Source organism: Ptychodera flava, chromosome 12 (assembly GCF_041260155.1).
Source record: "Ptychodera flava strain L36383 chromosome 12, AS_Pfla_20210202, whole genome shotgun sequence".
Classification (NCBI taxonomy): Eukaryota; Metazoa; Hemichordata; class Enteropneusta; family Ptychoderidae; genus Ptychodera; species Ptychodera flava.
The window spans coordinates 30,192,187-30,210,960 of record NC_091939.1 but is presented as its reverse complement, the minus strand read 5'-3'; the positions used below and the strand labels follow the sequence as shown (position 1 = coordinate 30,210,960).

General features: G+C 35.9%; 1 protein-coding gene across 1 annotated transcript; it reads left to right on the top strand.

Moving 5' to 3' along the window:
* The first annotated feature begins 167 nt into the window (after positions 1 to 167).
* On the top strand, positions 168 to 17,875 carry LOC139145585 (unconventional myosin-XIX-like). The gene is made up of 23 exons (XM_070716833.1): positions 168 to 320; positions 996 to 1,049; positions 1,999 to 2,103; positions 2,268 to 2,373; positions 3,250 to 3,395; positions 3,780 to 3,893; positions 4,348 to 4,406; positions 4,701 to 4,774; positions 5,342 to 5,411; positions 6,413 to 6,515; positions 7,006 to 7,206; positions 7,989 to 8,079; positions 8,533 to 8,719; positions 9,463 to 9,658; positions 10,115 to 10,225; positions 10,892 to 11,068; positions 11,366 to 11,458; positions 12,115 to 12,180; positions 12,662 to 12,840; positions 13,589 to 13,716; positions 14,130 to 14,266; positions 14,611 to 14,922; positions 15,578 to 17,875. Exons 1-23 carry the CDS (start codon positions 201 to 203, stop codon positions 16,037 to 16,039), a joined length of 3,291 nt encoding a protein of 1,096 aa, XP_070572934.1. The 5' UTR covers positions 168 to 200; the 3' UTR covers positions 16,040 to 17,875.
* The last annotated feature ends 899 nt before the right edge of the window (positions 17,876 to 18,774 follow it).

Sequence of the window (18,774 nt, the reverse complement as noted above, 5' to 3'; positions counted from 1 at the left end):
CAAGAGATTATTGGCATATCTCTAGCTCTGCATTTGTCGCATTTGGCATGTATTGTCCCTGGTGTACTGTCAACAACTGCGAACTCGTATGACCTTTGAACCATGGCCCTGCCTGGTCAGCTGACGTCGCAATTATCCAATAGAATCAAGTGTAATAATTTGCGGTTGCACAAGTTGCCTAAAGTTTGCTGTGATTGGTTATGATCGGAGAAGAAGTTACTCGGCAGACTTTTCGAAATTGCAACATGGCTTCAATCTTGCGAGACTCTTCTAACGAAAGTATTAACATTCAGAGGAGATGTTTTAAGTCCAACGCTACGGTAGGTTCATAAAGACAGCCATTTCTAACGTTATTTTGCCTTTCCCACTTTCATTAGAGGTATCCAAGTACCTGATCAGTTGTTTATTTACGTTACGTACGAACTTACGATTTTCACCTTATTCAAAAGCGAGTTTGCGTGTGATCTTGTATACGGCGCTCACAACTTGCCAAGCTTATGATCATCCGAATTTTATGTTGCCGTGGATCTGTAGACCTAGCACTTCCTTGGCTATCTCACGCTGTAAAGTGTTGTTTATTCCCCAACACAAACAGTCAAGGGATTGGTAGGGCTACGAATCCTCAGTAAGATTTTCTGTTGCTGCAGGACAGTAATGTTTTACCAGGGGGTGTGCGTTGGACGGCTCTGGTTTTGGCGTCCAACCCACAACACCAGGCAAAACCTCAAACTACTGTACTATACTGCGGTAAGATTTTCTGCAGTCCCCAGCGCAATGTGAATACATATTGTAATTCGAGGAAGTGCACATACCCTAGCTGCAGTTCAGTTGCTCGAGGTTTTGCCTGGGTATTTGGGTCGGCAATTGCCGTCCGACCCAAATACCCAGGCAAAACCTCGAGCTACTGTACTGCAGCTACACATACCCATACATCTAGTTTAGCATTTGCTCTTCGATGAAAAGTATGTAATTCCAGGTATGATGTTCAACTACAGGTGACTAATGAAGGACAATCAACAGAAAAGGAACAAGTGAAGAGATATGCCAAGGTATTTCATCTGATATTTTCAAATCATTTTTATAGAATTATACAACTTCTAAAGACAAAATTATCTTCATCTCATTTAAAAGTTCTGTCATAAGACGATAAGCTTATCATAATCAATACTTATTAAGGACAACATTCTAAAGGTTCAGTCTCACGGAGAGCAATTGTTTTCAAGGATTATTAATAAAAAGTCTTTAATTTAATTTTTAATTTTTTAATTTAATTTAATTTTTTAATTTTAATTTTTAATTTTATTTGACTAGGAACAACGAGCTTGTGCCCAATTACAGTTCCAGCAAAATATAAATAAACAAATAAAAATACTGGACAAAAATAAGCTTACAACCAGGAAACAAGTTAATAACAAACAAGTGACAAACAAGAGGAACAACAGTTGCAAGATTAAGACGAATAAATCGAGTTAAATAAAAAACTGCGGAATTTACCATAGCTACAATTAAAAATATCAAAAGTCTGATTCGGTAAAATTGTATTTAAAAATTTCATTGATCGTTGCAGGAAAGCAAACGAGTACACATTATTCTTAGAAACTGTTGGTTTAAAAAGCTGTCCAGAGCATAATGAATGGGAAGGTACATTAAAACAAATATTCTCTAAAATTTCTGTGACAGTTGTAATATTGTGATGAACAGTTTTAATGAATTAATGTCTTAACAGCAAAATCTTGACATACTTATCCATATTTTTCCTTAGAAAGCATACCAATTACTATTATTGAACGATGCCAAAAAACTTAAAGAGTTTTTTCAGATAAATTGTAGTTCAACAGAGAAACCTAGCAAAAGATACAGACTTAAAATGGGAATGGATGTAAAATTCATTATTCCCTTTTAAGGGATTCTGAATATTTTCCATGGATGAGTTCTCCCAAGTTTACCTGATTTCTGTGTGCAACGTCAAGCGTTTCCATACCACTGTGCTTTTTCCAGGGAATGAAGATATGGGTACATGATAAAAATGAAGTGTGGACAGCTGCCTCTGTGTTGGATACCATGAAAGATGGAAGAATTATCATCAAGTATACTGATAGTGTTGTGAGTATTCATGCAAAATATTATTGTCAGATTTCTAATAGCAATAATTTCTTATTGTTCAATTGTTCAAGTTCAATTCAAACTGAATCTAACTGCTTTAACTACTGATTAATATTGTGTTACCACCATTTCATAAACAGGTCTTTTTTTAATTTCTCCTTTAGGAAAGTGTTGTGAAATCTAACAGAGACTATCCACTCCTCTATGGAGAGACAGACTTTGAGAACATTGCTGATTTGTCAGAATTAAATCCATTACATGAAGCCTCAGGTGAGCATAGATGTCTATTACAGCCATTTTAAAATATTCAAACTGAATTTACTTTTTTTTTTCAGTTATCAAATTCTGTCATCCTTGTTCTTTACATGAAATTCAAGACATAACTGTGAAAACTACTGATAAGATAACTATGAATAGGATAACTTCCTAAATAAAGAATTTTCTGGTTGAGTATTTCTCTGCAATAATCACGCTGTCTTCATATAATTTTATTTGGGCCAAATAAAACGATATGTGTTTCCTGTAACTTAATACCCTATGTTAAACCCTCCAACGCTGAACTTTTTTCTCATTTTTCAAAAATGACACATAAGTTTGCTTGATTTTTCTGTTTCTTTGATGGGTCACGCTGAAATAAAATTAAAAAATAAAAAGTTCCAGACCATCTTACCCTATTTCCTTAGGGCTTGTTAGTGGAAACAATTTTTTTCTTGCACCTTACTGAATGTTAGGCTTCAACTGTCGACCTTTACAGACAGGCTTTTCAAACTTAGACTGTGCCAGTTGGCAGTCCATCATTACTTACTTTTACCAAGTGGCTTGGATTGTCAGAAAGATAGTTGATAAATTTTACTGACTTTTCAGGAAATTACTGTTTTGACAAATCTCTTAAATCCCTTACACTCACTTAATTATTTATATTCTTATTTGAAATTCAGGTATTTTCCCTCACATGAAATTTTATAGAAATTTTATAGAAATGTTTTTGAACTTATTTGGCTGCATCTATCAGAGTTGTCTATGAATGCATGGATCATTTATTATTTGAAGACTTCAGGTGACTTCTATACTGTGAATCAACAGATTTGTGAATAGAGCAACATCCTTTTGAGTGATATTAATTCATTCATTTCACTTCTGTTGCAGTGTTGGAGTGTCTTCGTGTAAGATATAATGTTGGTTTATACTACACCCAGGCTGGTATCACCCTGCTGGCAATCAATCCATTTACAGATGTCCCTCACCTCTACACACCAGCAAAAGTCAAATTATACAACAGCAATCTTATAAAGGTACTTTTTCACAGTTTCAATAACAGTCTTCCAATGAAATTTTCCATTTGTGGAGGTTTAAAACCCAAGCGATCGCACCCGTGATGACTTCAGTCATTTACTGTTGTATGTTTTCTCAGGTATTGACACAGCAATTTTTAGCTCCCATTTGTCACATGTATCTGAAAATGGGAGCTTATTTGGTAGGTAGAAAAAGCTATATTTTGAATTGTCATCAAAAGAAAAATGCCTTTTATCGATATTTAGGTTCATAAAAATTACATACTTGGTTTTGGTGATATGTCTATCACAAGACAAGACAAGAGAAGACATCTTCTCCAAATTTGTATAATTTTCATGAGCTTGTGAAATTTCATGCATCATTTTTAATGTTTGGTCAAACAGAGGAAGCCCCCCCATGTGTTTGCTGTGGCAGAGAAGGCATACCGAGACTTGAAGAGACATCTTGGCCCTGTCAATCAGTCCATCATTGTCAGTGGAGAGAGTGGCGCTGGAAAGGTAAGGCTGCTACAGTATGTAAGGAGCTTTCCCAGTGGAGAAGGAAAATCCAACAAGGCTTGTGATTGGCACATCAAGTTTGGGTTACATGTCTATAATAATTGGCCATTCACATCTCAATTGTAATATTGTACGGAGTATTGTTAAGGAAGAGACCGGAACAACCAACATATAATCAAGTATCTTCAATCTGATAAACTGAGTATGACAATTCAAATATCTTTGTATCTTTGTAAATGCGAACAAAATGAGAAGAAATTGCAGATGAAAATACTTTAAATTCACTGAATGTACCCGAGAAAGTCTTGAACTTGGCAATGGGAGAAAGCTATAATCTGACATGTAATACTCAAAGCAAATTTCATGTATATTACATTTTACCTGGAAACTGACTGTGATTAGTACTGATGAGATGTGTAACATTGATCATGAAATTTTAACTTGCATTTTACAGACATGGACAGCCAGGTGTTTAATGAGGTATCTAGCCACTGTAGCTGTCACAGCTGATGGGTAAGTCTGGCTCTGTTGAACTTCAATGCCGTGCACTTCTTGTGCAAGTGTTTGCTACTGAGGTATATTATTTAATTACATGCAATCGTTCTTTTTTGTAATAATTACGAGTTTCATTTCAATATCATCATTGTCAATTTGAGATGTAAACAAAAGATCGTTGATAGTATGCCTTGATGAAGAAGAAGAAAAGCAACAATGTTTTCCTAAAAGTTACATTTCACAAATTCACAGCTATCAATGCTGACTTGTTCATGTCTTACACTTCTTAATCCCTTTAATTATCTGCTCTAGGTTTTCACCGTGTTCCTCAGTATGTCGGATTGAGAAGAGGATATTGAACTCTAATCCCATCCTTGAGGCATTTGGTAAGCACACACATTCCTCTTTACTTGCTTTCTTTCAACTGTAAACAGAATGATAAAGCCATCAGAGTCACGGTGATAAAACGGAAATTAGAGGAGGCACTGTGGGCCAGTGGTTAGGGTAACGGACTCACTATCAGAGGATGGTGAATTTGAGACCCGTTTCAAGACCCGGTAAGTCCAGAGTAATGGACTCACTGTCAGAGGATTGGTGAGTTCAAGACTCTAGCACAGTGTTGTGCCCCTGAGCAAGGCACTTTACTCCTCAGTGCTCCATTGGGGTAAGTGGGTTATACAGGTACCTCATCCTGTAATTGGGCTAACACCTGTTGGATAATGGACTGATAAATAAAAGAAGTTAAAGATCACTGTCAGAATGACTAGGAATCAGAATGGAAACCAAATGTACATCATATTTTAGTGTGGTTGCAACTCATATACATTATGATATCCAAAGATATTAGGAAATTTCAATTTGAGAGATTCCAAATTACTTTAGTATACTTTTGATGTTAATAACCAGGAATGTTAAAAATCTTACTTCTGTCTCATTGACAATTTTTAATGCAGGCAATGCGTGTACTACAAGAAACGCCAACAGCAGTCGATTTGGAAAATACATACAGTTGCAGTTCAACAGGTCAGTATTGTCAGGGCTATTGGGCAAAATGTTGCTGAAATCGGTAAATTAGGTTACTACCATTATGGTCTGCTGTAACTTTATCTTCAATAACAAAATGAATATTGACTGTAGTGATGAACAAGACTTATCTGCAAGGAGGATAATGTTTTCATACACATGATAAACTTTAGAAAGAGTGTATAGACATTCCAAACATTTTGTTACAGCGTCAAGACCAATTCTTATTACTTCTTACAGGGTTTTCTCTCGACTGCGCGATTGCGCAAATTGCGCATTTCGAGCCTTTTTCTGCCCTTTGAAAGTTACTGACTGCGCGAAAATCGCGCACAAAACACAGCACGCACGTCCGTATGATGGTGACCCAAGCGCACTGTGTAGTGACCTGTAAATTTGCCGTTATTCCCCCGGAAAAGACAAAATATCGCCTGTCATTCAATTTTGGTGACTGATAACGTGGAGTGTACGCATCGAAAAGAAAACACAGTAAAGGACATAGTTGTGCTTCAGTCTCCATGGATACCAGTGCCATGCATTTTATGTTCATGTTTTGATAGGATATGTTGTTTGGGCCCAATGTCATTAGTAAGCATTAAAAAATACTGCCCCCTCAAATGTCAAGTTTGCCCCCTAATTTTGATGAATGGGGCAGAAATTGCCCGCTTCGGTGAGCATGCAGAGAAAACACTGTTCTTAATTTCTATGGAATACTTTTCTAGAATTCATCTCCTGTTGTTTTATAGTGAATCTATAATCCGGGTATAGCAGCTCATGTTTGACTGTCATTATTGAAGCTTTCATTCAACAGTATGTGCTACATGTTTTCTGACATAATGTGATGGGAAACACTTTGCATGTTTCTGTAGGGAATGTTGTCTCACAGTGTGAATCTCTTACCATATCCAACCCACAAAATTATTCTCAGGACACAACTAATAAATAATAAGGAAATTTATATCAGTTTCCTCATTGATGTTTCTTCCTATTGTTTTGTCCTTCAGGTCAAATCATATTGTAGGTGCATCCATCAAAACCTACCTTTTGGAGAAAACAAGAGTTGTTCATCAGGGACCGAGGGAAAGAAATTTCCATATCTTTTACCAGGTAATCTGCTCTTTAATATTGTATTTTTGTACGTGTGCATTATAATCAAGAATATAATTTACTATCATAATGGAATAAGCATCTCCATTGGAATAGATTTGTTTTTTGGGTTCTGTTGTTCAAAATGACAAAACTTAGGTTAAAAAATTGGTTAGAAGTAGTGTACCTTTTTTGTCTGCTTTTTTGATGTAAGAAATTGTTGTAAAGTATTTATGATTGAACAAAGTATGCAGGTACCTATCTTACCTTTATCTGTAGATCTGTTTCAAGGGTGAGTTTTGACCTAGCAATACTCACCATGAGAAAAAATGAGAGAGTAAAGTAAAGAGATTATTGTATGTTCCTATGAAACTATTACTTCTTGGAAAAGTAGGGACTATAGAATAAGATTAGATTGGACAATCAAGGTTTTAATTACGTACATTGAAATGACATTGCTAGTACTTTTTGCTTTTGTTATGTCTAAACTCTTTCCGGTATTCCTTCGCAGCTTGTTCAGGGTTGCAGTGACGATGATCGAGAAGATTTTTCACTGGCTGGAGACAAAAATTGTCAGTTTAACTACCTGCCGTTGGATTGCTATGAACAAAACCCATACCAGAGAGATACAGATGTTGAGAACTTTGAGACAACAAAGTCTGCCATGTGTGGTGTGGGAGTAACACCACAGAAACAAAAGAAAATCTTCCAGGTATGGTTTGGTGTAACAACCTTGATAAGTGAAGACTGCCGTATATATGATTGTTGTTGACCATGCATTCACATGCAGACAGGTACACACATGTGTCAATATGTTTATACCAGATTCATAGGTTACATGCTCATGCAGTCACTCAGTTGCATAGCAAATGGGAGCTAGAACTATACATGTGCAGAAATAAGTTTTATGATACGGTTTTTATTATGAGTTGGAATCACAAACACATAGAAGTGGCTTCAGGATCCTTGTATAAATATTCTGTTTTTAACGTATATTTCTTTGTTGGTCCATGAACAACTAGGGTAAAGCAATAGGTAGATCTCTTATATCTTGCCATCCTCAATAAAGACACTGTATACAGTATAAACTACAGTATACCATCATGAAATAGATGTTGAATGTACTGTGCTAAGATGTGTAATGAAGTTTATGGTATTCTGACTATGTGACGCGTGCCTATAGATTATCTGAAATGTGTACGCACATTTCCAAGGCCAAATTTTACTTCCCTTGCTGATCACAAAAATTGTGTCACATTGAAGAAACAGTTGCTGCAGATAAGTTTTTACTGCTTATTAGAATCGGAATATTTATCAAACCAATCAACACGACACAGTTTACTGTAGCTGGTTATCGTAATTCATGATCAAAATGTTAGGAAGTTGAGATGACATTGCCACCAACTTTGAATTGTCTTTGTAAGAAATATCTAGAAGTAGGCAATGCTGTACCACAAACTTGTAACATAGAGATGTATATGTTTTTACTCACAGTTGTTGTGCGGAATTTTATTCCTGGGAAATATTTCCTTTGTATCTGAAGACGATTCATCAGGACCATGTGAGATTGATGAAGATGATGCAGGTATGTGAAAAAATGTCATGAAACAAATTGGTCACTGTATTCTGTCAAGCAATCTGATGGATATGAAGAGAGTATGATACCTCAGTGGCCACTACTTAAACATTTTTACACCTCTCTCCCTGTGTTTCTGTCCCACAATGCAATAGGAAACAATAGGACTCATTCAAAGTTTAGTGGCCTGAGGGTTAGCTCCTAGTTTCAGTTGCATTTTGTATGTAGATAAATGGTGAAAATCTCACTTTTCAGCGGTAGCCAGTTTAAGTATATTTCCCCTGTTTTTAGAATATTGTTGCTTCAATGTTGAGTTTAATTTCTCACCCACTATGCAAAAAATTTCTTCCATCATTTTATGTAAAACATTTGAAACACAGGAACACTTCCATCCTGTCAGATGCTATTGGCTTTACTGTTTTCACAATACATCGTAGCATTTTCATCATATCTATTCCTCAGCCTGTGTGCTAGCTGTGGAGAAAGCTTCATCATTTCTTGGGCTGGATGATGACAAGATGTTGCAGTGTCTGATGTTCAGGAGAATTACCGCATCTCACAGCCGTAGGAAGAGTGTCTTCATGAAACCATGCACACAGGAAGAATGCATTATCAGGAGAGACTGCCTGGCAAAACTATTGTACTCAGGGTATGTTTTTGAAAGCAGGTGAAATAAAATCAAAGTTTCAGATGTGATTTTATTTTTGTATAATGATCCCCTTTTCTTCTTCAATCTGAGTCGTAAAGTTGTTTCATATCACAGAGGTTGTGATTGCTTTTCTATCACAAAACAGTACACATATTACCTGTTCATCCCCAAAGCTCATGATCAGCTCCACGCTAACCATCAATAACGATAGGCTTGGGCCAAACCATGGTGGCAAAAAGGTATTACATGTACATGTACCAGTACGTGTAAGAGTCTTTGAGTTACACAGTGAAAACTATGGCTGTCAAGACAATTATGAACATTAATCATCTATTTATAATCATGAAAGCTTTTCTGCCCTCTGCAACCATACATATAGAATAAAACTGACACTATAAGGGTGCTGGTAGCATATCAGTGTATTTGGCTTTCCCATGATTCTCATGTAAGCTTGCCTACATCATCGAATGTAAAATGCAAAATTGGATTTTAAAGAGACAGCTGAGTGTAAAGTCAAAAGTTCTATCGGTAAGTTAGCAATTTGCAGGTTGTGGGCAACAGTTTCAGAATATTTGCAGAACTTATCTTGGTTTATAGAAAACAAAGAATCATGAACAAACATTCGTCAGTGTGTTTGCATCTGCATATAACCTGGGTCAATTCATTTCCACAATCCTGTTTTTGTCAATTTATCATGTGTAAGTAGTTATATTACCATTCATATCTTCATGATTTCCTGACAGGTTATTCGGCTGGTTGGTTGATTTCATCAACAAGAACACCAGTGCTGGACACAACAGCTGGGCCTCATTCATCGGTATCTTGGACGTCTATGGATTTGAAAGTTTTACCACAAACAGCCTTGAACAGCTGTGCATAAATTATGCAAATGAGAAGCTGCAGCAGCACTTTGTTGCACATTTCTTGAAAGCTGAACAGGTGAGACAAAGCCTGGATTCTAATTGACGTGATATGGAATTTTGCTTTTAAATACTTGTCACCACATTTCCTTTAGTGCAGTCTTTGTAAGTAATAATCAACGTCAACCCTTGTAACTATGGAATTGCCGCAACTAGTAGAATTGTTGGAAAAGTTGTAAACAAATTATTAGAATCTGAGTAGTTCATTCTCCAAAGGATAAGAATAGATGGCAATTTTCCAGATAAGGACAAACCAATAATAGTTTTGTGCACGAGATTACACATATACAAAATATGTCTTGACACTTTATATACTGGTAGAATTTCAGTGCATGAACTTCGGATGTATATTATAAATTTCAAATTTGTAAATTTTGGATTTTTAACGATGAAAGTTCCTCATTTGAGATACTTTACTGAACAGAAATGAGTCTATGGGGCAGTATTTGTAATTTGTTGATTCCTTCTTACACAGGAGGAATACAGAAATGAAGGCATACCATGGACTTTTTGCAATTTCACTGACAACAGACCCTGTCTGGATCTCTTAGAAGGGAAAATCAGTGTATTTGCACTTATGAATGAGGTACGTGAAAGTTAGTGGGATTTCTGTGTTTGTATCAACAGATGGGAAAATTCATGGGATTTTGAGATCTGTCAACCTGGCCTAAGTGGAAATACTAATTCCAAAGTCAAAACCTGAATTCGGATTTGACCAGGTAGCCTGGTAACCACAGTAAACATCAAAGAAATTTACAACGTGGCCCATAATCCCTAGGCAGTTAGATAAATCATATATTAATATGAATAAACACATTGACATCCCATGTTGATGTGGTGATGGAATGAGGGACGTATTGGGGCAGTGAGAATGCTTTTTTCAAACAACTTGTCCCAGAGAATTTTGACACCTAACATTTTTCTGTTTGCATGTTTTCCTGTAATCTGAAAGAAAGTTGTGATACTCTTACCATCTGATTCAAAGAAAAATTTTGAATGTCATATTTATCACAAGAAATAATGGCCATCTTCCGTTACATACAATGCTTTATTTTATACCTATTAATTTTCTCCATTCTTGCTTTCAGATAGGAAATTATAATTCATAATCTGTAGACAATTTAAGACAAAAATTATAAGATTTTCATTTTTATGTTGCTTGCTACCTTAAAAGTACTGGGTATTTCATGAATTTAAAGTAATTACTCAACTCAAATAAAGATAAACATGTATTCTCTTTTCTTGTAAACAGGAGTGTCGGCTGAATAGACCAGGTGACTCCAAAGCATTCAATGACAGGTTACATGACACCCTGGACAGTCAAACGATAAGTAAACCTCACATCTCCATCAACACACCATCTTTCATCATTCAACATTTTGCCGGCAAAGTGACATATCAGACAGAGGGACTGATAGAGAAAAACAAGGTTGGTAGAACTGCTACTGCTAAATTTTAGCGTTCTTTCAAGTTAAAATCAGACCTAAATAACGATAGACAACAGAAGATAAAGAATGTTTACAAATAACCTTTGCATCGCTGGATCTAAGGTATAATAAACTTAATCAACCGATGTATACATATGCCGTTACATGTACATGTACAGTTGTTTTATTTCTCTGAGAAACAGCAAATTCGTGCTTCCCATAAGTTTAAACTATGTTTTGCTGTTTATTTAAGTTGACTGTATAACATTTTACTCAAGATAGATCATTTGTCTTCCCAGGATTGTATTCCATCTGAACTCGTTGAATTGGTCAAGGATAGTGACAATCACTTTATCCAGCAACTCTTCGGTGAATTTTCATTGGATAATCAGGTGAGATCCCTATGCAATATCAGTGGCCTTACAGCATACAGGGTTGATGTGCCTCTGTTGAATCTACCAGTATTTTACCCGTGACATTGGCTTGTGTCTCTGACTGGTTTGATATTTTCATGGAAATGATTTAGTGAACCAGCTTGACTTGACATTGAGGCATGCGACATGTGACTGGTTACACTGTGGTATGAAGAACAAAGCTACTTTGTTTCTCATCTCTATTATTTTGTTCTTCTTCCTGTCTTTAAGAAATAGCTACCGCAGTTTTCAGTCTGTATAGATTTGTGCTTGTTCCTATTTTCACTACTCCAATTTAAAGCAACAATATTACAAAGATGTGCCTGTGTTATTGGGAAATTGTTAATATTGGCACAGGTTTTTGTGCCCTTTTGGCAGCTATGTTTTTTCCAAATGTATCAAAGGCTGACATTAGCACTTTATAATCCCTTGGTATTACCACATGCTGAATGGCCAGACTTCATCTGGACAATATTTGGCTTCTGTTGCCAATTTCATAAAGATCTATGCTTTATCATCACAAAATTACCAACTAAAATCATCTCACATTACAAGAAAGATAAACTATATATCTCTAATTGTGTGAGAGCTGGATGACACTTAATTCTATGCATATTGATTCTCCTAACAACCAGGATGGTCCTGTTGGCAGTTCAAAGAAAGGCAAACAGTCTGCCGTCACAGTTGTGTCGAAGTTCAAGGTAAGAGCAATATAATTGCTTATGATGGTTTGTTAACTTTTTATAATGATGTCAGTTTTTATTCAGAATTGCTACATTTTATCACAGTGACTCCAAGGTACACGTAAAGAGGTTCCTTGTATTGGCCTTAATAAGATTTGTTCAAATAAGGCTTGAATTTGCAAATTTGCGTTTCAGGAACTTTTTTCTGTTTTTTGTCAAACAATCTTCTCTGAAACGGCTCATAAGATTGCTTTGAAATTTGATATCAAGTTCTGTTGGGATGATCTATATCATTTTATACTTATTTTTAAAAAATCTGCAGAACTGTATTTTTTGTGCAATTTGTGCTGTTTTTGGCCAAAATTACTGATTTAAACACAGGCTATATTTTAGCAGTTCTGCACTTGTCTGAACCTGTGCAATGTCCAAGGAAACTTATGATGTCTAGATGAACATTTTGTAATTTCAACCACTTTCACTGATTTCTGATCTTTGACAGAGTTCCTTGGATGGATTGATGACAGTCCTGAATGGCACCTCACCACAGTACATTCGTTGTATCAAACCAAACACCCAGTGCCATGCTAATCTCTTTGAAAACCAACAAGTCATCAACCAGCTGCAGGCGTGTGGTGTCCTGGAGACCGTCAACATCAGCAAAGCAGGATTTCCTGCCAGGTATCAAATTTTTGATATTTTCACTCATTCAAATCTCTTATTAGTATTATTTTTTTGCAAATTTGTAATGAAAGACTTCATATGCAACAAGTCTAACAAAACCCATCATTGTTGATTTTGACTTTTTCAAACTCCCTGTGAAATTATTCCTTCATGGTACAGGGGCCATATGCTCCTTGAAAGTCCTTTAAAGTTCTCGAAGTTTCAAGCCTCCTGGAAACTCCTTGAAAATGAAATTGAGTCCTGAAAAATTAATATACCATTTGTGATGTTTGAAAATTATGAAGTAATCAATTATGATATATTTAAAATAATATGTAGAATGGTATATTGAAATGATATAACAGTATTGTGAAAAGTGACATCTGGAAATTATTATTTGGGTCAGTGGAAATTGCTGTAAAAGTCCTTGAAAGTCCTTGAATTTCAAGTGACATTGAGTGTACAGTCCCTGTTTTCAGTTGTCTCTCAAATTCTTTCGATGTTGCCATTAAATGGAAGCATTCTTATACAATAGAGGCTGCTTCAAAAAAAATTGCCAATACATCAAGCAAATTGAAAAGGGTTGTAGGATAAATACCTTTGCAGACAAACAGTCAGCAATTATCAATCCAACTCTGTAGTGTTAACCTATTCACCCCCATTCCCTGTGAACAGGTCCACAATCACTATGAATAACAATGGATGTGGGCCATACCAAGGTAGTGGCAGGGTTAATTGCTGTCATGATACCTTTATATTCCTTCAGATTATCTTACAAGGAGTTTCTCCACCGTTACAAGATTCTTGTAATGTCATTGAAAACTTCAACTCAAGTTCTGACACCAGTTAGTGATGAAAATCAGCCTCCATTGCAACAGTGTAGGGGGACAAAAGGTAAGTAGAAATGTTTTACTTCTGCATGTTAAAGGTAAGTAGAAATGTTTTACTTCTGCATGTTTCTTGTACCTAGCTTAAATGTGTAACTCACGCAAGTGGCTCACTGATACTCATGCATCACTGTGTTAGGAAAGAATAAAATCCCATGATTCTTGTGATTTTTATGTAGGCAGAATTGCATCATTGGGCAACGAGAAGCAGCCGTTTCCTTTGTTTAATCGCTTGCTTGCAAGTTGCACATGTAGATTGGGAACACTCAAAATCTGACGATGCGTAGAACAGTCACATATTTTGACATTTACGTATTCTACGGTAAACATCACCAGGATGGAGTAATATAGGCACTGTTTATAAGATACAGAACTGGTATATCATCAGGTGTACTATGAAATCTTTGTCATTCATTTCAGGTGATCTTGATACTGCCAAAACTGCCAAATGTAGGGTGGCTGACATCATGTACAGTGTGTTTGGTGAAACAGAGGGAGACAACAGCTCTGTTGGTGCGCAATATGGCAACACAAAAGTTTTTCTCCGCGATGGACAGGTAAGTGGAATACATGCTGTACATAGCTATACATAGCAATGTTAATATTTGAAGAAGGTTGCAAATATGAGAATATGAGTTGTATATTTACATGCTATAGAGACTTAAAAATATTATAATTATATCAACATAATCATCCCTTGTGCTGCTATGGTATATTAATATCAGACCATAATGAACATGCCAATTTTTGAAAAAGATTTTGCCAAACTTGTTACTTTTAGTAATTCAGCAGAAATAGTTTTCTTTTAGGTAGTAACAGTAATTAATTACGACATGATTGTATTATCTCTGGACATGCACAGTGATGTCAATCTTACTCTGCAAATGTTATTTTTTCCTAGCTTGATCAACTGGAAGCTGCAAGGACAAGACTATTGTCCAAGGCGGCATTCACCATTCAGTGTGCCTGGAAGAGATACCGGAAAAGGAAACGCATGGAATACGTGATCCAGGCTGCCACTGTGATACAGGCAGGATGGAGAGGTTGCAGAGTGCGGATGGAAGTTCGGAAGATGAATCGAGCAGCTCGGGTCATACAGTATGCCCTACTGAAGTATGTGATCCAGAGAAGGCAACGAGAGAGACATAGATTGTTAGAATTGGAACTATCGGCCATAGATCAGGAAGAATCCATTCTGGAAGAGTCATCTGAGGTAATCTATAACTTTTCACCAACAAGGTCAAGGGCATTTCTTCTGCCCTTTCACTCAACCATTCTTTATATTAACTGATACAAAATCATCCATTTTAAAGTGAGTCGAATTCATGAACACAAATGAACAACAAATCAGAACTTGTCATCATCTTTTTTGTAGTGCAATAACCATGACGCATTATTTCTGTAGGATTTCAATTTGCAAGCTTCAGGCACCAGAACCCATCTAACTACCTGTACATCCCAAATCATGAAGATTTAACTCACTGTACAGGACATTGTTAAAACAACTGGAATGAGATGACAATAGACTGTGCAATCTCTGCGTCATTCAAAAATTAAATTTCTGAATGAAAAATAATAACCGGTGACAATTAGTAACAAATGCATTCATTGGTTTGACTTTGCTATTTGTAAAATATTTATGAGATCATTTTTGCATCCATGTTCCTATTTGAGATGTCAGATTTTATTTGAATATTATTAATTTTGAGGTCTTGATTGATGTAAAGATGACCTGTCTCTGAATGACCAATTGGTAGTCAATGTGCAACTGTTTACCACTAGTATTAAATATTCATTGACAAGTGATATTATTAATAAAGGCAGTGAGTAGCGCCCTCATGGACAACCATATCAATTTCTCTTTGCAGATGTCAGTATCATTGGAAATTGACAGTGAAGATGACACAATTAACTCTCAAACCCAGTCGTCATGGGAATCCAGCTTTTCAGGAACAAGCACATCCTCCAGTGGTCAGTTCTGCAATTCCACAAACAGCAACATTTCAAGGGAAATCAGCAGTGACCGAGTGAGGGCGCCAAACAGCTACTACGCCGGCCATCTGGTCAGCAGAGTATCACCGATGCATTTTCTCAGTCAGCTAGGCTGCAGGACTGTTGACAATGATGATGAAGATGAATTGTCCTCTGTTAATGATATCAACCATGAGAGTGGGTCTTCGAACCTAGCCCCTAGTGAGAAAAGATCAGCCTCCGATGAGAAAAGAACTGCATCACAGACTGCGATGGATCTACTGACCAGGCCATCTGTTGATGTCATGCTGGTAGCGACTATGCTGGGTCTACTGATTCATGGACCTGTACGATTTTAGATGAACAGTCATTCTTCAACATTCTTTGAACATTTTAATTGCCCAGTCAAATCTGAAAATTCTGCGTAATATTTAAGGGTACAGTATCATGTGTGTTGAATTTTCTCCTCCGAATACTTTTAGTCAATTATAGTAATAGATCTGTAAGCCTTTTTAATTGTCATTTTAAATACTCCACTGAAAATGAATGTAATTTTTAATTATTCTGAAGTGTATAATGTCTAACGTCTAACATGGGTACACATTTCATTTACATACTAAAGTTGTCTTTTCACATGAGTTTTGATTCATCAGAAAAATTCTGAATAGAGATAATTTTTAAATGAAGACTCTCAGCTCTACTGGAGGTACAAATTTACATCAGAGGAATTTTAGCAATTTCACATGGACAAGGATATTCATTTTGCCTTGTACAGTGTACAATAATGCTGCTTCTAGACTGGTCCTTACTAGAACCATTGTAGGAACTGTCATAGATCGCTGTGTTAGCATACAACATTAAGGTAGCATTCACCTCATGGACAGGTATTTGAACTCTCAGATTATTACAATTCTATTCTGATCTACCACTTGTTGGAGTTTATTTTAAAGCTCTTGGAGTGAGAAAAAGTGTCAACATCTTAGTTTTTCAAAAATCAAAAACTTAAGTTTTCCCCATAGAGTTAACAAAGAGATGGCGGCCATTTTGGATTTCAAATGTCGGTAAATGTTAGGTCATTTGTTTCTCTAGTACCAAACTTTGCATGTTGACCCCGGATTTTTATTATCGATATTTTGAGAAAATGGTTGAAAGTTTAATGAGGAAAGCTTGTAAAAGCCTTTCACTAAGTCTTTCACTTTTTAGGGGCATACTACCTTAATATTCACAACATTTAAACTCTGTTCATTTGTATGATATGCAGTGTAAGCAATAATACAGGAAGCTTTGGTGGCAGTATGTCATACTTTCTTTTGTAGATTTGCACAGAATTTTCATGATCGTTTTCTTGAACTTTTAATCACCGTTGTACAACAGAAGATTTTTAAATCACTCACTGAAGTCATTATTTTCGTCAATTTTGTAACAAAATCAGTCATATTTATCCACTTTTGGAGATATTTCTAAAGAGTGATCTACAAAACGTCCCATCTATAGAAAGAAAAGATTGAAAAAATTGTGATGTGAATACCCGCAGTATCTGCCAATGAGCTAGTAATGGTATCTCAATCAAACTGCAAACCACCAAGTAGTGTATGAAAGTGAACTTTTACTTGTGTCTTACTCATATCCTACATTGACGTAAATTCATGGTATAATTGTGAGAAACTTTGTACAAGTGTTTGATTTTCTCTTGATGAGAAAAACATCACTATCAACCTTTCTTCATTCAAGTGCTGTTACTGCATCAGTGTCTATAACAATACATAGTGTACACCAAACTCAATAACATTGCCAATATTTCACTCATCATGCTTCATTCATCACAAAATCACTGCCTTATCAGCATGTTTTATTTTTATCTGTCATTGCTCTTTTCATAGACATTTTCCACACATTTTGTTTCGATATTTCGTCACGCTGTGAAACCCATCCTGCCTGTACAGTTGCCAACAAAATGATGAAATAACATTGCCTTTGTGAAAGAATAGATATTGCCTTTTTCTTGCAAACCAGAAAGCTTCTTTTATGTTTCTCGCGACAGAAAATGAATAATCATGTTTAAGTATGAAATTGTTATTCAATTTTTTCTTTTTTTTTCCATTTACAATACACTGTATCCAAGTACACTGCCATGTAAATAATCCCGATCATCTTTATGTAGATTTATTAAATGGCTGAATGCAAATCTGAAACAAGTTCATTTTGCTTCTTTATGTTCACGGAACTTAAAGCAGCTTCAGATTGGTAGTTTTGAATGTGTGACTCCCTAAGTTACATCAGAACAACCTAATATGATTTGTGGTCCTCCATTATATGGTGCTTATAAATTTTGATGTAGGACATTGGAACTTGAACGTACAAAACAAAAATAGTGAATAATCCATCAAAAGTTACAGATGCTTGCCCTTTAATTGAAAAGTAAAATACTGAACTTTTAACAAAGTAGTGCTCCCAGGAGAGTCTATCTTTAAATTCGTAAAATAAATTTCATCAATTGATAACAACATTAATGTGAAATCTTCTGTACTTTTAACAAAGTAGTTCTCCCAGGAAAGTCTATCTTTAAATTCGTAAAATAAATTTCATCAATTGATAAAAACATTAACGTGAAATCTGTAGGGAAATGAATTTAGATAGTGAAAATGAACTTATGGCGAATAGGCCAAAAGAATGTTAAAATCACAGGTTGATAAAGATATCATAAAATAAATACATTGCTTAACATCCCCGTATATTCAATCATATACCTTATTGTTGTTACATATATATCCGGCCTATACATCACTCAAGACTTATCCTTATTTGTGAGTCCGTACCTTCATGCCATCGTAAATCTTTCAGATCAGTTGTTGATTCTAAATCTGATCAAATCTTCACCAGCCTATAGAATCATTGGCTAAAAAAAGAGTATATGTTGATTTTAGATATGGAAGATGTTGTTCGCACCGCAGCGGTGCCGATAAAGGAATCTAAATTTCACTATACGTTCGTTTCTCTGAGCGGAGGTAGGCCGTATATATTGGCTTCTCCGTTGTTTTCTAGGCGATCTTCGAAAAGAGTAACCATGGAAATGACAACTTCACGTCTAAATGTA

Bases quoted from the DNA above. Each gene is read 5' to 3' on its own strand.
- LOC139145585 (XM_070716833.1), top strand. From the start codon at position 201: ATGATCGGAGAAGAAGTTACTCGGCAGACTTTTCGAAATTGCAACATG. The intron at 1,050-1,998 runs GTATTTCATCTG...TGCTTTTTCCAG, and splicing joins AAGTGAAGAGATATGCCAAG to GGAATGAAGATATGGGTACA. The intron at 8,720-9,462 runs GTATGTTTTTGA...ATTTCCTGACAG, and splicing joins GCAAAACTATTGTACTCAGG to GTTATTCGGCTGGTTGGTTG.